General features: G+C 38.0%; 1 protein-coding gene and 1 long non-coding RNA gene across 2 annotated transcripts; both read left to right on the forward strand.

The window, feature by feature from the left end:
- The first annotated feature begins 268 nt into the window (after positions 1-268).
- LOC134748158 (uncharacterized) lies at positions 269-1196 on the forward strand. Its single transcript, XR_010128394.1, has 3 exons — positions 269-283; positions 620-1051; positions 1118-1196. It is a non-coding gene; the product is annotated as an uncharacterized LOC134748158 (long non-coding RNA).
- A 16441-nt stretch (positions 1197-17637) lies between these two features.
- Positions 17638-20418, forward strand: LOC134748525 (uncharacterized). Its single transcript, XM_063683317.1, has 3 exons — positions 17638-17890; positions 18950-19500; positions 20182-20418. The coding sequence occupies exons 1-3, from the start codon at positions 17638-17640 to the stop codon at positions 20416-20418; spliced, it is 1041 nt and encodes a 346-aa protein (XP_063539387.1).
- Positions 20419-22636: the final 2218 nt, after the last annotated feature.

A 22636-nucleotide genomic window follows, 5' to 3' on the forward strand; every position in this document is an offset into this window, starting at 1 on the left:
CGGTACTTGACTGAAAAAGTGTCTATAAAATACAATTTTAATTTCATTTCATATAACGACTTCTACGCGGACAGAGAAGCAGATCTAAGTACTATTCATAATAACAACTAATAATAAGGAATGTTTTCAGTGGTGGTAGATCTCCGGCGGTGAGGCTTCTTTGACCTTTTCTTCTTTGTTGTTTTAGTTGTAGGTTTGGGAGTCGTTGTAGGAGTGGGAGTTGTCTTAGTTGTAGGTTTAGTAGTCGTTGTAGTAGTATTAGTGGCAGTTGTCTTAGTTGTAGGTTTGGTAGTCGTTGTAGTGGTTGGAGAGGTGATTGTCTTAGTTGTAGGTTTGACAGTCATTTTAGTAGTAGGAGTGGCAGTTGACTTAGTTGTAGGTTTGTTAGTCGTTGTAGTGGTAGGAGTGACAGTTGTCTTAGTTGTAGGTTTGTAAGGCGTTGTAGTGGTAGGAGTGGTGATTGTTTTAGTTGTAGGTTTGTTAGTCGTTGTAGTGGTAGGAGTGGTGATTGTCTTAGTTGTAGGTTTGTTAGTCGTTGTAGGGGTAGGAGTGGTGATTGTCTTAGTTGTAGGTTTGTTAGTCGTTGTTGTGGTAGGAGTGGCTGTTATCCTATTTGTAGGTTTATTAGTCGTTGTTGTGGTAGTAGTGGCAGTTGTCTTAGTTGTAGGTTTGTTAGGCGTTGTAGTGGTAGGAGTGATGATTGTCTTAGTTGTAGGTTTGGTAGTCGTTGTAGTGGTAGGAGTGGTGATTGTCTTAGTTGTAGGTTTGGTAGTCGTTGTAGTGGTAGGAGTGGTGATTGTCTTAGTTGTAGGTTTGTTAGTCGTTGTAGTGGCAGGAGTGGTGATTGTCTTAGTTGTAGGTTTGTTAGTCGTTGTAGTGGTAGGAGTGGTGATTGTCTTAGTTGTAGGTTTGTTAGTCGTTATAGTGGTAGGAGTGGTGATTGTCTTAGTTGTAGGTTTGTTAGTCGTTGTAGTGGTAGGAGTGGTGATTGTCTTAGTTGTAGGTTTGGTAGTCGTTGTAGTGGTAGGAGTGGTGATTGTCTTAGTTGTAGGTTTGTTAGTCGTTGTAGTGGCAGGAGTGGTGATTGTCTTAGTTGTAGGTTTGTTAGTCGTTGTAGTGATAGGAGTGGTGATTGTCTTAGTTGTAGGTTTGTTAGTCGTTGTAGTGGTAGGAGTGGTGATTGTCTTAGTTGTAGGTTTGTTAGTCGTTGTAGTGGCAGGAGTGGTGATTGTCTTAGTTGTAGGTTTGTTAGTCGTTGTAGTGGTAGGAGTGGTGATTGTCTTAGTTGTAGGTTTGTTAGTCGTTGTAGTGGTAGGAGTGGTGATTGTCTTAGTTGTAGGTTTATTAGTCGTTGTTGTGGTAGTAGTGGCAGTTGTCTTAGTTGTAGGTTTGTTAGGCGTTGTAGTGGTAGGAGTGGTGATTGTCTTAGTTGTAGGTTTGGTAGCCGTTGTAGTGGTAGGAGTGGTGATTGTCTTAGTTGTAGGTTTGTTAGTCGCTGTAGTTGTAGGAGTGGTGATTGTCTTAGTTGTAGGTTTGTTAGTCGTTGTTGTGGTAGGAGTGGCAGTTATCCTGTTTGTAGGTGTGTTAGTCGTTGTTTTGATAGTAGTGGCAGTTGTCTTAGTTGTAGGTTTGGTAGTCGTTGTAGTGGTAGGAGTGGTGATTGTCTTAGTTGTAGGTTTGTTAGTCGTTGTAGTGGTAGGAGTGGTGATTGTCTTAGTTGTAGGTTTGTTAGTCGTTGTAGTGGCAGGAGTGGTGATTGTCTTAGTTGTAGGTTTATTAGTCGTTGTAGTAATAGGATTGGTGATTGTCTTAGTTGTAGGTTTGTTAGTCATTGTAATGGTAGGAGGGGCAATTGTCTTAGTTGTAGGTTTGGGAGTTGTTGCTTTGGTAGTGGTAGAAGTGATAGTGCTAGTTATAGCTGTTATAGTAATAGGAGTGGTATCGCGATTGGTACGTGCTTTGGTTGTAGGGGTGGTAATGTGAGTAGGAGTTACTTTAGTAGTGGTTGTGCTGGCAGTTGTTTTGGTAGCAGATGTAACAGTAGCCTTAGTAGTGTCAATCGTAGTTACTTTAGCTTTAGTAATGGGATGAGTAGTCTTTTTGATAGATGGTGTGGCAGATGACTGAGATGTTTTTTTAAAACGGTTGATATCGGGTTTTACAGTACCTTTGGTAGTGTGTGTGATAAGTGTTTTAGCAGTGTTTTTTGTAGTGGCTTTGGTAATTATTTTGGTTGTATGCAAAATGTTATTAGTAAAGTTTCTAGTATGATCATTGGAAGTCGTAGTGAAAGAGACAACAGGTAAAGATTCAGTATTATTAATTAGCCGATTCGACTTAGTTTTTGTTAAAATCGACATGGTCATGGGAATAGTAATTGGATTGGTAGTGTTTACCTTAGAATTGGTAAATAGTGCAAAGGGGGTTGCTTGAGTCGCAATTGTAAAATTTGTATGTGGACGTTTAGAACGGATGGAATCACGCTGCTGGTGAGTAATTGTATGGTGCAAATTATTTTTACTTTTAACAGTAGATATTTCTCTGTTTTGAACAATGTTTTTAGTCCTTTTTGTACTTAGAGTATTCACAGTAAAATCATTTTTAATATTTCGAGTGGTGGTCGTTTCGGTGTTTTTATTCTGGTAAGACGGCAACGTCTTCGGAATAATATGTGCCGTCATATCTAACCGCTCACTGCTACTATAATACAATTTAGCAGTTGCAGCCCTAATTTTCGAAGTACGGCTGCCATTATCTTCTGCACGTTGAATCATTATTTGTCTCAAAATTCCAAGTGGAAGCCAATGGCTAGGTACTTCAGCTTCTATAGGATTTTTGAGAAAGATGATAGGATCCTCTGCGGCATTAAGCCGTCTGGTGTCTTCACCGTACGCTGATGGATATTTCCATGTTATCAGCAGGATTGTTATTAGCACTGGAAAAGTTATATAGGTACTTTTTTATGAGACTGATATTTAGCAGACTGTTATACAAATTCATTCATAAAGTGGCCACTTTATTGCAATTTTGTGGATGGGTGTACACTGTCGGACGGACAAGCATACTTGCGGAGTAACGGACAGAAGGTGTAGGCTTAATAAAACATTTATGTTTCGATAGTTTCGTACACTGAAGGGCAAATCAAACTAAATAGGTACAAATATTAATTTTCATTATTCATTAATGATGCATGTATTTAACCAAAATTGTGTTACTTACTGTCAAGTTATGCAGGTGAACATAACAACTATTGTTTTTGATATCCAAATAATTTGACATTCGCAGAACACTTCTCCATTGCCATCATAGACGAATTCACATATCCAAAATATTATACAGTAAAACAAGTTTCGTGAAATACTGACGATAAGTTGATATGAACATTTGCAGGCAGCGAAGCAGAAAAATCGATTTAAGGCTAACGATTTTATGGCCACGATTACAAAGTCCTCCCAATATGATAAAAATGTATTAAAAATTTACTTGCACCTTTACACACATTTAACTTTTTTGTAATGTGCGTGTGCGCCTGAAATTTTTTGCCAATTTGCACCTTCAAGTAGACGCATGCCTTTATTTCGGGTACAATAAGAGGGGTTGAATGTTTATATGGAGGTCAAACTTTTTTTGAGTGGGGCACTTGAATCTTTGTATTAGAATACAAGAAAAGTTATTTCAGCGTTTTTAAAAATTCATCCTCTAAAAGCGTTAAATAGGGGTTGAAAGTTAGAATCCATTACAAATGATTTAAAACTTCTTAGAAACTTAGAAAGGCATATTATAAGATTACAAAAAAAGTTATTTTAACATTCTTGATAATTGAACCCTTAAGGGGGTTAAAAAGGTGATAGAAGTTTTTATGTAGTCCAATTTTTTTTGAGCTAGGAACTTGAAACTTGGTACTAGGGCATTATATTAAAATATAACGAAAGCTGATAATCACCGTTTTTTTAAATTAATTCCCTAGGTTGGAAAAAAAAGGGTTGAAAGCTTACATCGGGAACGATTTTTTTTTGTAAATACTGAACTCGAAATATGGTAAAAAGACAAATAGAAAACAAGAAAAGCGATTTCAGCGTTTTTAAAAATGTATTCCCTAGGGAGTTAAAATGGGTTGAAAGTTTGTATCGGGAGGGGAGCGAACATTTTTATTAAATAGTGGACTTGAAAATCTTCTAAGGGGGTTGAGAGGGATTATATCGAGAACAATTTTTTTCAGTTAGTACTTAGGGCCTTGAAACTTCGTAAGTTGTTACAGACATATCTCATGCGTTGTATAATGATTAACAAATGATTAACCGTCCCTACTGCTATCTTTTGCTGCATAATGTTTTATGCTCATGCAGAATAAAATAACCACCAACATACAAATCCACGCGTACGAAGTCGCGGGCAACAGCTAGAATATAATATAAAATTAAGCTTCCTGTATAAATGGAAGCAAGTCTGATCACACGTGAATTTAGTCCGGTCTTTTTGTGCGGGATAGACACTGGCTGAATTCATTCGAACTTTTCCCGGAAAAGAGCAATGGAGGAGTGTATTTTAACCTTCTCGACGCCATCAAACACAAAAGCTGTCACTCGGACTCCAAGCCACCGAAGTGTCAAAACGTAGGTCTCTGTTGCTCTGTGGTCTGTGACGGATTAATCGGTCTTTAGCGTTGGACCTACGCTGCCGATATATCCGTCATTGGCGTCCAAAAGGTTAAAAAGGGCTTATTTATACAATACATGCTGTATACCATACAATACTCTTTATTGCACACTTCACACAGTTTACAAAGCAAATACAAACAGGCGGTCTTATCGCGATCTCTTCCAGACAACCGTTGGGTATGGTTTTCATAAAGAAATAAGCCCTTCTGAAAAGACACTCCTTAATAGTCCTTGAATACTTTAAATTAAGGTCGCCGGAATTAGATTTATAAATGATTTGATTGATTATGTAACTTTCATTTAATATTTGTCATTGAATTAATTGAATGAGTCTCTTTATATTTAAATGCAATGTTAAGTAAGGAAGAGCAGCCCAACTGGGGAAGTACCTTATAGGGATAAGTCCGCCTTTGTACATTGTATATATTTATGTTCTTTTATTGTGTTTGTAATCTGTCTTATGTACAATAAAGTGTTTACATACATACATACATACCTCCACAACACATTACAAAAAGCAACATCCACAATAGCACTGCTACCTACTTTGTAGTATTGAGATTTGAGTTCCTGACCGTATATAAGATTTCCAGTGCTCCCAAGGATGAATCCTTGTATTTTGTAGAGCTGCGGCGGCTGCTTAAAATCAGGCGGCCCGTACGCTTGTTTGCCACTGACGTGGTATAAAAGAAGTGAATTTTTGAGCTTAGTAACTCTGTGGACGTCCTTAGTTTTTTCAATAAGTTTGCGCAATCTTTTTTAAAGGTACATACACATACATACATACGTATAGTCACGCCACTCACTCCCTTTTTCCCGGAGGGGTAGGCAGAGACCATGGATTTCCACTTGTCACGATCCTGATATATATATTCGCATCCTTCACTTTTATAACAACACGCTCGCCGGTTTAGGGAACCATTCTTCAGGAGTTCCCCGATTTGATCAGAGAAAATCCGCCGAGGTCTACCCCTTCCAACTTCCAACTCCCGCTTCTACTTCCCCCTTATACACTCTCTTTGTTAACCTTCTTTCACTCATTCTTTCTAAGTGTCTTAACCATCTTAACATACATAACTTTATAAATTTTAGTCACTACATCTTCGTTCAGTCCACACTTTCCCTTATCACATTTTTTTAAAGATTTTAATCAGATTTAAATCTACGTACTTACTTGTTAAAAAGTAGGTAGCAGATCAACTTATATCGAAAATGTATTCTTACGTTATAAGGTCTGATCCAACTCCGGGTTTGGTCTGAGTCTGATCTGATCGGGAGCTGAAAATTTTTCAATCCGGAAGGAATTACTATTTTTTTATATTTTCGATGGAGTATCAGCTAACGCTAACAAAGATTCTCTTACGCACTTCACTAATTAGCCTATTATTCCTATCGCCCCCCAGACAGGTCATATAAATCTTTAAATTTTGGAGCAATGAAGAATTACTTTTTTAATTGATCGTCAATCAAAATCACAACAGTTTTTACTATAGGTACCTAGAGTTATACCAAGATAAGTGAAAACGATTTTGATAGCAAACGCAGTGCAAGTGTTATATTAAACGTCAAACTTCTATGAAATTAAGACGTATTAAATAACACTTGCACAGCGTGCAATATCGTTGCAGACTTATCTTAGTCTAACTCTACTTACCTAATCAGGGTGCCTAGTCAAGATGCCAATCGTTTGCGTAGTAGTGAACGAAATGCTAATGTCTCTCTGTCGCACCAATGCCACTAATATGGAAGCAGTGATCGAAACCGGTTTTTTGCAAAAACTTCAAAATAACCATATATTTTATTTTATACTCCAAATGTAGGACTTTGTGTTTTTAGGTAACGACTTCTTATTATTAGATTCCCCAATTAGAAATGAAATAATTAACAAAAAACGAAAAAATACCGGTTTCGTTCCCATACAAAAAATACCGGTATCCGATCCCTGTATGGAAGAGTGATTGAGCGAGATTACCGTTTTGTTCGCTACGGCGCAAACGATTGGCATCTTGGCTAGGCCCTCTGATTTAGACACGATGATGAGCCATCCTTTTAAACATGTCGCTAATACTGTACTTACTGTAGGTGTATGTATTGATTTTATATGTTCCTTATCGAACGAGCGAGCGAAGCGAAGTGAAGTTCTTACATTCAACTTGGAACACACAGCTGGCTAGGGGCAAATCCCGGCATTTCGACGTTTTTAAGCTGAACTATCAGAGGATAGTTTGATGGACAATATCTTAAGTAAATTTGTTCTAACTTAAATGAAATTGGGTAAACGTGTAGTTATATTTTAGTCATTAAGAGTCTCCGGCAAGCTCGGCTGAATTTCACCTTCCCATACAAACATTACAAACGGAGTTTCGTTCCCATTTTAAAACTACGTGTTGGATTGTGCACATACAATGACATGAGGTATATCTAGGTCTGTAATTAGTTTATATAGCTCTAGTATATAAAACAAACGAAATAGAGCAAAAACAAGTTTCAGATACAACAGTTAATTTTTTAACTGTTGTATCTGAACCTACATAAACGAATTACAGACATAGATATACACCTTATCCTATTTGTAAGTTTTATAAGTTAGTTTTTTTTTTATTAGTTTTTTTTTATAAGTTTCAGAGCAATCTAACTAGTCGTTTTAAAATGACAGCGTAACTACGTTTGTTTTGTATGGAGAACCGAGCTTGCCGGCATCTTTCCGAGGACTTTAAATAGTTTAAATTATGAGCAGGCTCGATCAAAGAATAATGGAGCTAGAAGAGCCTGGAAGGCCCAAAAGTTATTTGTGCGGTCTAGAGGTCTTGCTATTCTGGTCATCTTATATGGAAAAAAGTACGGTCGAGTTTGGTATCAAAAGAAAGTGCTTAGTTTTATAAGTAGTTAGTAATATTGTTAACTAAACTGACGATTTTAAAACAATTAGCAAGATAACGAAATAAAATAAACATAATATAGGTATTTGACATTTATTTGACAAGATGGCCTTAGAATGGCTTACCACAGATACAGTTTATTTGAATCTCTATGGTGACTTAAATCCAGTTAAGGACTCCACAGACCTTGCAATAAATCGCACGCGGTTTTTGATCCCTTGCCGACTATTAAGTAGGTGTATTCAATTGATCTATCTTTTTGGTAAACCGCGAGTTCTCAGTCCGGGGCGAACTACTAGTTTATTTTAATATTCAAAATCTCCGTATGAAAACGGTGGTATTGTACTGGTCTTTAACCTTCTATTTCTTCTACTCATACTTCTAGTTCGTTTTATCCTTCTATTTTGAGTCGATGTAGCAAATAGTACTTAATATAATTTCATTTACTATTAGTACATTACTATTTTTTTGGACGGTAATAGACGTCATAGTGGAATCGTTAGTACTCGTCTCAGTACGTTTAAAAGTAGTGGTATTTGTTACAGTGGGTTCAAAGGTATTTTTATGATTTGTTTTCGGTCTACCAGTATTAACATAGTATTTCATTGTAGTAGGTTCGATAGTATCACTTGGAGTAATTGAAGACCTACTAGAATAAGCGGTAACAATCGTCACAGTAGGTTGAAAGGTATTTCTTTGAGTCCTTTTGGCTATATCAGTACCAACAGAGGATATCATTGTATTAGGTTCAATGGTATTCCTTGCAGTGATTAAAGACCTACTAGTATAAGTGGTGGTACTCGTAACAGTAGATTCAATAGAGGCTCTTTTTGTAGTAGGTTTCGTAATATTTCTTGCACTGATTGAATACCTAGTAGCATAGGAGGTAGTACCCGTAACAGTAGGTTCAATCGTATTAAATTGCGTCGTTTTGGCTCTCTCTTCAGTATCAACAGAGGCTGTTAATGTAGTAGATTTAGTGATATTTCTTGGACTGAATGAAGACATAATTAAATAAGTGGTACTGGTAATAGGTTCGATCGTACTTTTTTGGGTTTTTTTGTTATCATTCATAACAATAGGCATAACAGCAGAAACAGATGCACCCATTGTTGGAGCTCCTAAGATAATTTTTGCGTTGCTTGAAGATGTAATGTAAGTGGTGGCTCTTGTGGTAGAAGGTACAAAGGTATTTCTTGGTATCGTTGATATCATCATAATAAAAGCAGCGGCATTCGTCTTAGTAGATTCGAAAGATTTTCTTGCGGTATTTGTAGTTCTTGTGTAACAATAGTTAGCTTGCGTTGTTGGAGGCATACAAGTATATCTTGATGGTCTTGTAAAGTATGTATTCGTACCTGTAATCATACGTTTAGTGAGTGCAAACACAGTAGAGGACGTTAAATAAAATTTCTCTACAGTATCTGCATCAGTTTAATAAAAGTAAATACCAATCAAAAAATATTTTATAGACCAAAAAAATTTGTTAGGCATGCTCACGTATGCAACACAGTTATGTACTTAAACTAGAAGAGAGTATTATACATGATCAAACGAACTTCAAAGTGAAGTTCGATCAGTATTATATGAGTAAGCTTCATTCGAAGATATAAAAACCAGGTAGTAGTCCTTTAACCTACTAGGCAACTCATCGCATGTTTAAAGTAGGTAGCAAAAACTTTAACTCAAACAGGTCTATCCCTACTTTTTCAACTAGTCTTGATGGGGCGCGCGGCTTGCCGCCATTGCTCATTATTTTTAGAGACTTTACTTTCTAAAGCAAAACTTTCTTTCCGGGTATAGGGGAGGGAGGGTAGTTATATCTTCGAATGAAGCTTACTCATATAATACTGATCGAACTTCACTTTGAAGTTCGTTTGATCATGTATTATATTTCTCAAGCTTCATTCTTCAGATATAAAAACCAGGTAGATGTTAAGAGTTGAAAGTTTTGCTGCATTCTTTCCCATTATCAATATTATCATAGCATATTTATTTCTGAAAACATATTTGTAGGAATAATTATCTACCATGTACATATGTGTATGTTATACACAAGTTTACTGTTCCAATTGAGTTAAAGGCATTGTTAAGAAGCACGGGAAAGTTTAGCAATGCAGGTTCAAAAAGGTATACATATATTAGGTATAGCCAGGTTGTATATAAATATATACTTTTACGTATTAGGATATTTAAACAAAATCTAATTTGTTCTTCATAAAACCTAATTGACTAAGATTCCATACAATTTGTGGTCAACTTTGCATTAAGTATAATTCGATTTGAAAAAGTTTAATACGAGTAAACTCATAAGACATATGTCCTTTTGTGAAATGTATTAAAATTCACTAGCAGTGCTTGTCCGCGATACGGAATTTTTGAAGGCTCAGAACAGTACACTATTGATGACAAGATTCAGGCTCGTCAAAGTGTAATTATCTACGAAGATAAGACGTAATTTAGGCTAACGATACAACCCAGCCGTTACCTCCAGACAGGGTGGGGTACGCTGGGGCTGTGATGTCTTCCCCGCGTCTTGACGCTTATGATGCGTAGGCCGTGTGATGTCTGTCTCACGACGACTCATCCTGTTTACGATGATCTCTGAGCAGACGACGACAATGAGAAAATTCAGTTATTAGGCGCGTGCACGCGCAAATCGGCTTACAGCAGCTCCTGATCAACGAATAGTGACACGACGTGCAATGGACAAAGACTCACGCGGCCTAGCGCGTTTTCGAGAGCTTCAACTTAACAAAAAAACTCGAATTTGCTTGAAACATGTCTAACGTCGTTTTAAAGTCCTTTGATTTACCCAAGAAGAATTATATTTTGATTTTTATCAAATTAAAAAATCCACCACGTTCCTGAAATCTAAAAAATATATGAACGTGCATAAATTATGCTTTCTGTTTAGTTATTAAGCATAAAGCATGTCATATGTGTGGCATCACCAAAGGTATTCTAAACAAAAATAATTTATAAGACTAGCAGTCTACTCAGCTTTCGAAGTAATCTTTCAAATAAGATTGTAATTTACTCAAACTCAAATGTTTATTATTGCGCTCATATTACATATAATGAATGGGCCAAGGTCCATTAATGGTAACAGAATATTTATTTATCATTTAATTATATATACGTACCTAATGTACATATATTCGAGCTATTAAAATTCATAATAATATCCAGTTAAACCTGAGTAGGTAAAATCAGCGTTTAACAAACATCATTAGGAATTAATTTAGTATACATTTATAAATGGCTGCATGTGACGAGACCCTTTAAATAGAATATATGAATGATATGAACCTTTTTGACCGCAAGGCGCGATTGACCATATATTTTCACAAATATTGGTGTAGCGGCTTCTATTCTCGCAGCGCGAACGGGACAGCACAGCAATCAACCACGTAATCAATGAAATGAAATGAATATCAATCCACAGAAATTCAGATATTAAGCATCAAATCTAAAAACTTATGCCCTCCATTCAAGTATTCGCTCTGCAAGGAACGAAAGACTGTGCGACGTAATGTTGTATATTTTTAAAATGTAAACATTAAAGCCGGAATAATAAAAAAAAATTGCCTTTGCTGTATTGTATTGAGAGTTCAGAAAACAAATATTATATTAAGTGGATTCATCTTAATATTTTAATCCATGACTTATGTCATGAATGTGCTATATTAATGACATAGCGGTATTGCAAGTGGTGGGTCCCCACCAACTACAGTTACTAAACTTATAATATCAAGGTACATATATTTTAAACTTGGCAAAAACGTATTGCTTGGTACCATCGTATTGATGATGGCTGAAAGTGTATCGCGACCGACACATGAGAGTTGAACCATAGGTGCATTCGTCATTTATTGATTTTTTACGGTTTCTGTTAACTTCTTAATTATGTATTTATATTTTTATGTGCATAATCTGAGGGTAATCCTTTAAAAGATAATCGGAAGGTAATCGTTTTGTTACAGGTTAATAGGTATTTACCTAGTTACTCATTATTTACGACCATAAAAATAAATATTAAATATCTGTGAGAGATGCGAACAAATATATTCGTGTGTATTGTAGTATATCACAATACTACATGTAGGTAAGCATAATCAATGAGTTATAAACATAAGTATGTGGGTAGGCCGCTCGCGCTTGACCATGTTTTTAGTTAAGAATACACCGCCATTGAAGTAACATAGTGTTTCTTTATATCGCCCTTTACGTACATTTCATTTGGCGCAGTCGCGAACCTACAAGTCATTTTGTGAAGTGGATATATAGTGCAAGTGAAAGATTATGTCTGTGGGAAAATTAAAAGCATTCGACATTAATGAAGGAAAGTGGTCAACATATTGTGAGATCGTGGAACAATACTTTATAGCAAATGGTGTAGATGACGCGAAGAAGGTCCCTACACTGATAGCATGTGTAGGCACTGCCACCTACGAACTAATGGTAGATCTTTGCAGTCCAAAGAAACCTAAGGACCTTAAATTCAACGACTTGATCGCGGTAGTCGCGTCGCACATTCAGCCGAAGCCATCTTATCTCGCCGAGCGGTACAAGTTTCGCATAACAAAACAAACCGAAGGTGAATCGGTTGCCCAGTTTGCCGCCTCGTTAAAGCACCTAGCAACAACGTGCGATTTCAAAACTACTTTAGATGATAACCTGAGGGACCAGTTCATATGTGGCCTAAAAGACGAAACAACTCGTCAACGTTTGTTTTGTGAAGAAAACGACTTAGACTTTAAAAAGGCCTACAAAATGGCGGTATCGTTGGAGGCCGCTGCCAAAAACGCCGCAAATGTTGTAGGCAAAAAACCGTCTAGCTTTAAAGAACACGACCTTCATGCGGTATATGCGGCGCCGGCGCCGGGACACGGGCGCGGCACCAGCAGCGGCGCGCGCTTCGCTCGGCGGGGCGGCGCGGCGGCCGCCACGGCCGGCCGGGGGCGCGGCGCGGGCGCTGCGGGCGCTGCGGCGCGGCCGACCCGGAGCTCGTGGGGCCCACGACAACCACGGCAACAGTGTGGCTGTTGTGGTGACCAAGGTCACGACCAAACCATATGCAAGTTCAAGGAGTACGTTTGTAAAATATGTTTAAAAAAAGGCCATATAAAAAGAGTGTGTCCCAACATTCGTGAGATGAATTATACTACGAACACCGACACAGCAAATGATTGGGGACAAGATAACGGCACATATAGCAATCCAGATGAGGACTGGGAGCCTGGCCAGACTGGCGACTTCGAGGGCCTGTACCATGTGGAACTGACAGGACGGGAGCCGGTAATCGCCGAGGTCATTGTCGACGGGAAGAAGCTGCACATGCATGTTGACACGGGTTCGCCGGTTGCTTGTATTAAGAGCCAACAGGAGTGGTCATTTCTCCATACAAACGTACTCGACTGTTTCCTCCCTGGTTTTTGAAGCTAGAGGAATGATTTTTTCAACACAGATTAATATTGTCAATATCTGTGTCGGTGTGTTTTGCTTTTTTTGATATTTTTGTTTTTTAAGGCGCTAGAGCCCTTCAAACATGGCCAAAAATGGCCTCACTGACTATGCCGCAATGAGAGGCGTGGTATTCAAAACTGGTATCAATTAGCCAAAAAATCAAAACAGTCCGACACAGACAATTTCATAATCATTTAGATTTCCAAATTTGGTTACGATTGCTTAAGTTTTGGAGGAGGAAACAGTCGAGTACGAAACCTCGATTTTTGAGATTTTTACGCAGGATTTTTCGCCTAAGCTGCAGTTGTCCTTATCGCACTAATTTTAGGGGCGGGGTCAAGTTTCTAAATACGTACACGGACAGAAAAGTGATGGGCAATAGTCGACATTGAAAGTCGATAATCTAGTGATGTGATAAGTTATCGATAAACCATAACAAAGTCGCGATTTGCCTCTTAGTAGGCGAAGTAAGTAAAGTGAGTATGCACTTTGGCCTCAGGGGATATCGTTTAACACTATTTATTATTCCTTGGTTCATACAAAGCTGAGCTGACGCACTAGCTACGAGATTAAGTCCTGGCTACCCCCCAAAATGGGAGGGGAAAAGTCGGCTTCTGCGGTCCAGTTTGCCTCTATTTCTACCTATCTCTTGATCATCATCATCATCATATACTTAAGAGTAAGTCTCTTGTCGGTGGAGCAATTTCCATGTTTCGCGGTCCTCTGCCTTCTCTTTGACAGCCTGATACGACCATCTCATATCTCTTGATATGAGATCAAATTTGGTATAAATTTTGTGTAAATTAGGGACGAATAATTTATTTTAGAAATAATAGTTTCACATTTTCATACACAAATCTGAATATACGAACGAAAAATTAAAACTATATATAATTTTTGGTCACAGATTTGCTCTTTAGAAGCAAATTGTGGTGATTTGCACTAAAAATTAATTACACAATTTAGTTTATTCATTCTTTATTTAGAAAAGTATCAGTTCTAAGTACGTATTATTATATTGCTTTATATTTTACAATTTTCACTATTATTCAAAAATTTATTTTAAACAAAGTATTAATTTTATTAAAACTTTTGTGACGTGATCTCATGAAAGGGGCTCCACGAGGCGAAATACTTTTTACGCCAATTATTTTCTTTTTTTTTAAATTTACAACAAAGACGAAAGTTCGAAAAAAATGTGGTTACTTAATAATTGCCTAACTTGTTGAAAAAATTACTTTACATAATATCAATTTATAACCGTAGTATATTCCATGATATGTTTTAAATACAGCATATTATTTCCTAATTTTTAAAAGAATATTTAATACCTTTAAAATAATATCTGTCTGTCTGTCTGTCAATCTGCCTGTCCGTCTGTCACCAGGCTGTATCTCGTGAACCGTGATAGCTAAAAAGTTGCAATATTTACGGATGATGTATTTCTGTTGCCGCTATAACAACAAATACTAAAAACAGAATAAAATATTTTTTTAAGTGGGGCTGCCAAACAACAAACGGGATTTTTTGCCGTTTTTTGCGTAATGGTACGGAACCGACTCGCACTTGGCCGTTTTTTGTTAATAGCTTTGAACTTTTTTTATGTGGGAATAAACGCTTCGAATACATTTTTCTAGACATCATTCTGAATCCAATGAGGTATCATACGTATTTTTAGGAGTTAGTATTTCTATTAGTGGCAGCCGTACAAGCCCAATTTCAAAGAAAAACCGCAAATCGATGTACAGGTTAGCCGTTTGGCACACGCATACTAAGAGGTCAAAACAAAATTTTTGACCCGCAGTTTCTAAAAAAAACCCCTTAGGAGGGGTATGCTGAAACATTTTTTTTGTATGAAAAAAAAAACATATTTTTTTCCAAAAACCTATCGTGTGTGGTATCATACGAAAGGGCTTTTTGAGGCGATTCTAAAATTATACCACATCATTACATTTTTGCCATTTTTTTGTAAATTAAAACAAATAGAATTTTCAAAACACACCAAGTTTGGGGTCAAGTTAAAGGGTTAAGTAGAACTGTGTCACTTTGTATTTAAAAAAAAACTAAATAAATTTTTTATTGAACTTCGGTTACCGCGATAGTTACTCATGAAATAAAACTATGAAAACGGATTATATCGCGTATATTGAATTTATAATACATCCCGACGTTTCGAACTCTTTACAGCGTTCGTGGTCAACGGGTGACTGGGTGACCCGTTGACCACGAACGCTGTAAAGAGTTCGAAACGTCGGGATGTATTATAAATTCAATATACGCGATATAATCCGTTTTCATAGTTTTATTTCAAATTTTTTATTGCTTTTTTGGGGTTACATATGAGGATATCACGTATCATTTGTACAAAAAAAATCAGCCATATCGTATCTGGAGGAGCCCAAACTTGGTATGTTTTGAAAATTCTTTTTCTTTCAATTTAAGAAAAAACCGGCCAAGTGCGAATCAGAATCGGGCGCCGAGGGTTCCGTACATTACACAATTTAAACAATGTATTTTTATGTGAAACGTGAGTGAAAGGTAAATTGCGGTTTACGATTTATAGCGTATTAAAAAAAAACTACTAACTAGATCTCGTTCAAACCAGTTCTCGGTAAAAGTTGGCAAGGTAATGTACATCATATATTTTTTCAGTTTTATCATTCTCTTATTTTAGAAGTTAGAGGGGGGGGTTACACATTTTACCACTTTGGAAGTGTCTCTCGGTCTCGCGCAAACTATTCAGTTTAGAAAAAAAAAATATGAGAAACCTGAATATCATTTTTGAAGACCTATCCATAGATACCACACACGTATGGGTTTGATGAAAAAAAAAAAATTTGGGTTTCAGTTCTAAGTATGGGGAACCCCTAAAATTTTTTTTTCCTATTTTTGAGTGAAAATCTTAATGCGGTTCACAGAATACATCTACTTACCAAGTTTCAACAGTTCTTATAGTTTCGGAAAGAAGTGGCTGTGACATACGGACGGACGACAGACAGACAGACATGACGAATCCATAAGGGTTCCGTTTTTTGCCATTTGGCTACGGAACCCTAAAAATGGCTAAAATGCAATGATGTGGTATATTTTCAGAATCGCTTCAAAAAGCCCTTTCGTATGATAGATGAGAAGTATACGATAGGTTTAAAAAAAAAGTTTTTTTTTATACAAAAAAAGGTTTCAGCACTCCCCTCCTAAGGGAATTTTTTTTAGGAACTGCGGGTCAAAATTTTTGTTTTGACTAGTATATACGTGTACCAAACGGCTAACCTGTACATCGATTTGCGGTTTTTTTATGCGAACAGCTTACACTATTTTTTTCACCACCTTGAACCTTTTGTAGACTAGACTATTGTCCCAAAATATTGGGCGACGACCGGTCGTCTGGCCTAGGAGGTAGTGACCCTGCCTGTGAAGCCGATGGTCCTGGGTTCGATGATATGATATGATGAGCACAGATATTTGTTCCTGAGTCATGGGTGTTTTCTATTTGTATTTAAGTATTTATATATTATGTATATCGTTGTCTGAGTACCCATAACACAAGCCTCCTTGGGCTTACCGTGGGACTTAGTCAATCTGTGTAAGAATGTCCTATAATATTGATTTAATATTTATTATTATTTATTTATTTATTGGGTTTCATATTTATTCCGATCAGAATTAGGAGCTCTTCAATTTATTCCTATTTTTATCAAAATCTGACACATAAATAAAAAACGGACCATCAATAAAACTGTATAATTACATCAAAGTAAGAAATATCACATGTCACATGTTTCTTTATTATGATAATTTTATCTAACCTGAGGCTTTCTTTTTTTCTATTCAACGGAGCCGGAGAGCGCAAATTTGTTTTTCAAGACGCTTGCTCGAAAAGATCTTATTTCATGCAGGTGTACTGAAGGGAAAAGGCCTATATTGTTCCCGCGGGAGATATAGCTTTCTTTTTTAATTAGGTATGTCACTAATTCATACGAACCAAGTAAGTTATAAGTAAAATACTTTGTTTAAAATCAAGGTATAAGGAAGTTTTACTTTTAAAATACTCACGACTATAATTTAATATTTTTGTTTATCATATTTAAAAATATTTAATTGGACTAATTTAACAGCCGTTATCTTGTATGTTTTTATACAACAATGTTTTCTTGTATGTCCATGTTATGTTATGTTTTTTTACTATTCTGTAACTCGAAATGTTAATTAGATTGCAGGTTGTAGAAGGATATTGAATTTAGTTACTAAAAACGCGAGCGGCGTGAGGCCGGCGAGGAGCGCAAATAACGTGCGCGTCGGTGTGCGTGCACCACACACACTGGGATAGTCCCTCGGTACGCGGTACCGCCCCCGTCAGCGCGACGACGATATTCTCTTTCAAATCTCAAAATTGAGTTTGGTCTCGGCTCCTGTTGGCTCTTAACGAAAATATGTACAAAAAATTGTTCGGACGCCACACATTACATAAAGACGATTCAAAATTACGAGGATACAATCGTGTACTAATCCAGTCTCTCGGTTTCATACGTGTAAACGTGGAGTATTTAAATACGAGACAAGAACTAAACCTACATATCATCGTGAACGGCGGGGTGCCGTTACTAGGTCGGGAGTGGATCAAACCGTTAGGCATGAACATCATCGTCACAGACTCAGTGTTAAAAATCGACAAAAGTAATAACAAGTGCAGTGAAGTGTTAGATACGTCAGCATTGATGCGCGAACATCCCCGCGTATTCAACGAGTCCCTGGGAAGGCATGTGAGCGCGCGCGCGATGCTGCGCGTGCGACCGGACGCGCAGCCCGTGTTCCGACGCGCGCGCCCGCTACCGCTAGCACTGCGCGCGCCCGTCGACGCCGAACTCGAACGCATGGAGCGAGCAGGTATAATTACGCCGATTCCTTCCTCTGACTGGGCTTCATGCTTAGTTGTTGTTGTCAAAAACAATGGTAGCCTCAGAATTTGCGGGGATTATAAGTCCACCCTCAATCCCGTGTTGGAAGTAGACAGATATCCACTTCCGCGGGCCGAACAGCTATTTAATAATCTTAATGGGGGAAAGCTATTTTCTAAATTGGATTTGAAGGAAGCATATATGCAAATTGAACTCAGCGAAGATTCAAAAAAATACACGGTAGTAAACACACATCGCGGTTTGTACATGTATAACAGACTAGTATATGGGGTAGCGTCGGCAGCGTCAATATTTCAGCGCGTCATAGAACAGGTAGTTGCCGGAATCCCCAATGTGACAGTTTATCAGGATGACGTTTTGATTACGGGAAACAGTGAAACCGATCACAAAAAAAATTTAAAAAGTGTCCTAAATCGCTTTGAAGCCGCGGGGTTAACATTGCGTAAAGAGAAATGCACCTTTTTCGCCAAAGAAGTTAAGTATTTGGGCTTCATTATTTCTGAAAATGGGGTAAGAATGGACAATGATAAAATTAAGCCCATATTGGAGGCTCCGGCACCCGAAAACACGTCTACACTAAAATCCTTCTTGGGCATGGTCAATTTTTATGCAAAATTCATTAAAGGATTCACAGACATTTTGACGCCCTTATACCGACTGTTAAAAAAGGGACAGACGTGGGAGTGGGGCCAAACGGAAAAAGAAGCCTTCAACAAAATCAAAGTCGCACTAACGAATAGTCCAGTATTAACTCATTACAGTGAGCGGTTGCCACTGATTCTATGTTGTGACGGGAGCCAGGCGGGGGTTGGCGCCGTCATACTTCACCGAACGGCAGAGGGTGAACGGCCCATCGCATATGCATCGCGCGCGCTTAATGCGGCCGAGCGTAATTATAGCCAGATTCACCGCGAAGCACTTAGTATCGTCTTTGGCATAAAAAAATTTCATACATACTTATATGGTCGGCGGTTCACCCTGCGCACAGATCATCGTCCGCTGGTAAGCATTTTTGGGTCAAAAGCAGACATTCCAGCCACCGCCGCCGGGCGGCTCATCAGGTGGGCGCTACTGTTGTCGGGCTACCAGTACGATATTGAGTACGTAAAATCAGCAGACAATATAGCAGATGGACTATCTCGCTTACCATTACCCTTAGTTGATCAAAGCGACGCCAGCGATGATTGCAGCTTTGTACAGTTTATAGAAAATAATTTCCCGATTCGCGCGCTCGACGTTAAAAGAGAAACTGCCGCCGATAAAGCACTCAATGTAGTGCTACAGTACGTCAAATCAGGTTGGCCGAAGACAGGAGTGGTAACAGACCTGCTCCCTTATTATAGAAGACGAGATGAGCTCAACATAGAAGGTGGGTGCCTCATATGGGGTTCTCGCGTTGTGGTGCCGGCGGCGCTGCAGGCAGCAGTGCTAGCCGAGGTGCACGGCGGACACCTGGGCATTGTCAAGTGTAAGAGTATCGCGCGGAGCTATGTCTGGTGGCCTAGGATAGACCTGGACATCGAGCAGCTGTGCAACTCATGCCGCGTCTGTGCAGAGACAGCAGATGCACCCCCGCGAGTAGCCATAGTGCCTTGGACTACGTCAAAAAAGGCATTCGATAGAATACACATAGATTTTTTGTCATACAATTCGAAAACATACCTAATAGTCGTAGATAGTTATTCAAAATGGATAGAAGTGTTCCCAATGACTTCCACAACGGCCGAAGCAACTACAGATAAGTTAAGGGAGCTATTTGCTAGATTTGGGATTCCGTCCAAATTAGTCTCAGACAATGGACCCCCATTTAGTAGTGAACAATTCGCAAGATTCTTAATGTCAAATGGGATCACACACGTCACGTCAGCTCCTTACCACCCACCGTCTAATGGGGAGGCAGAAATAGCTGTGCGCACAATAAAAAAATGTTTAAAAAAAGCAACGAAGGAAAACACTAACCCTAATCAATTTTTACAACGCTTTTTGTTAGATTACAGAAACACTAAACATTGCACCACCGACGACTCACCAGCTGCATTGTTGCTAGGGCGTCAATTAAAAACAAGACTTGACTTACTCAAAACCGGTTTGTTTGACACCATAGAAAAAAATAAGCAAACAAAAATAGCTCGTGGACCCCAGAACAGAAGGTCATTCGAAGTCGGGGATTTAGTGTGGGCTAGAGACTTCCGTAAGGGCCATAAGTGGATTGAGGCTAAAATTGTACAGGCAGTAGGTAACAACAATTTTAAAGCACAGACAGAGGAAGGCATGATATCTCGGCACACAAATCAATTGCGCGCACGCCACGATTATGGCACGGCGCCGACGGACGAGCCTAGCCACCGGCGCGAGGCACGCAACGACGGCGTGACCCCAGACGTGCACGTAGCCCCCCTGGCGGCGACTGGCAGTCCCGCACCCGCCACCAGCCCCAGACCGATGCGCGCTCACATGCCTGTTACGCGTTACGGTTTTGAAGACGTGTATCCGTAAACATGCGAACAATAACCTTTTTTTTAGTTGTTCCTTATTATAAACAGATATATTATGTATATACCGCAAGGACATCCTAGCTTGACCTTAACTACAAGAAAATTGTCAGAGAAATTAGAACCTATAGCCTAACAAATAGAGTACAATTTGTTTTGTGTTACAACTCGCATCATCAAAATTAAAACAATTAAATTTAAATTTTATTAAAGCAGTTAGTACCTACTATATGTAAGTATAACAGTGTCCCATAAGAGTTAAACAATGATACCTTTCCATTGTTAATAATAAGCACTAGTTTTAAGTCACCATACTTTCTTTTTCTTTATTGTACCAACTTAGGTTTAAGAGGAGAGTAAATAGGTACTGTACAAGTGCTCACTTTAACTACTTACTCCTAGCAATTTTGAGATTTAACCGCTAAACAATTTTGCGTTTGTCATAACTTTAGTCAATAAGAATTAACGCCTAATTATGTAAACACCACATTCCTTCTTACTTATAGCGTCCGATATGAGTCATCTCACAGCTGTTGCTCGCCTGACCTAGTTACGCTCAACTAAGTACCTACCCCCGTGCAACCACATACAATAGGGAATCAGGTACGCACAAGATCTAACCTATCGGTAAGGGGGGAAGTAGTGTAGTATATCACAATACTACATGTAGGTAAGCATAATCAATGAGTTATAAACATAAGTATGTGGGTAGGCCGCTCGCGCTTGACCATGTTTTTAGTTAAGAATACACCGCCATTGAAGTAACATAGTGTTTCTTTATATCGCCCTTTACGTACATTTCATGTATAATATTGTCTGACCACCTTTTGTACCATATTTCGTGCAAAATAAAGTTATTTTCTTTCTTTCTTTCTTTCTTTCTTTCATATTCAGTACTTACAAATTGTTTCATTGGGTTTATTAGATAGATAACGATGAAGAAACCCATTTTCCTGTAATTCAATTCAGTTAGGTGTCTTTGTTACAATTGGATGATTCAAATTATTTAATTATTCAATATCACTTAAAAAAGTAAAATCATATTTTTAAACAGACACAAGGTACTTAGATACTGACATCGCCTATGCCTTTAAGCGATCACGGTATTATAAATATATTTATATTTTTATGTATCCCATAACAATATTGGCGTACGTATCCCGATAATTTGTATGGTTATATGCATATATAAACATTCAAAAATCGTCACCAAAATATATGCATTGTGCAGGGTATTACCACTTAGTTTATTCCATTTCATTTGTGGTAAAAGAGATTTTATCCAGCTTAAGTTTAGGAATTTCGATCAGATTCACATCACGTGACGTGATGTAGGTACACCTATTTAGCAATTCCCACTTTTAGAGACAAGTTATACTTATGTGGGTAATATAAAAACAATATAGGTACTATTATATTGTTTCAATTATAAATTTACGAGGTAGTCTCGTGTTTATTCAAATTCAACCTCTGGGCGGATAAAAGTACCGTACTATGGGTTAGGTGTGAGTAAAATTTATTCTGTCACCTATAATTGGATATTAAAAATCCAAATATATTTTAAATGTAAGGATTTATTTTAAAAGGCAATGTAGTCTTGTGCCGAACATTTCGGCAGCTAGACCGACGTGTCTCTGACACGCACAAATCAAAAATGAACCGCGGAGCGCTGGTGAAAAAATTTAAAAGAAATATTTTTAATTCGAGGGTAGACTTCGAATGTTTTTCAAAATAAAACCCGTAAGGTTTTAGATTACATAAATAGGCCTACATGAATAAAGTATATTTGAACTTGAACTTAAAAGATAATTCTTTATTGCACATAGAAAAACTTGAACTTGGTGTTTTAAAATGTGCGTGGTTTTGATCGAGAACCGCTATAGATTTATTAAATTGTGTTATGCATTGCTATCGTGTTGACTCACGGCCAACCCCAAGCAAGTTCTATCTTCGTGACGACTCTAGGCCGCCCCCCAGGTTTATAATTACCAGTCGTGGACTCACGGCCCGCGCGGTACTAAGTAAATGCAAGGTATTTGATCACAAAGTGTAAGTTTTTTACAAAAATAGTTAAAATAGTTACACTTAAGTATCTGATTTTTCTTCAGGATTTGAAGAATCTATTATCACTCGGCAATTTTGCTTGAGTTTTTTCTGTTGGGCCATCTAAAACCAAATGAAAAGAAAGCCTCCCTCGTCTCTTTAACACAACACAATATGAT

Source organism: Cydia strobilella, chromosome 16 (assembly GCF_947568885.1).
Source record: "Cydia strobilella chromosome 16, ilCydStro3.1, whole genome shotgun sequence".
In the NCBI taxonomy this organism is placed as follows: domain Eukaryota; kingdom Metazoa; phylum Arthropoda; class Insecta; order Lepidoptera; family Tortricidae; genus Cydia; species Cydia strobilella.

Bases quoted from the DNA above. Each gene is read 5' to 3' on its own strand.
- LOC134748525 (XM_063683317.1), top strand. From the start codon at position 17,638: ATGAACATCATCGTCACAGACTCAGTGTTAAAAATCGACAAAAGTAAT. The intron at 17,891-18,949 runs GTATAATTACGC...GGTCAAAAGCAG, and splicing joins CGAACGCATGGAGCGAGCAG to ACATTCCAGCCACCGCCGCC. The intron at 19,501-20,181 runs GTAGCCATAGTG...TTTAAAGCACAG, and splicing joins CAGCAGATGCACCCCCGCGA to ACAGAGGAAGGCATGATATC.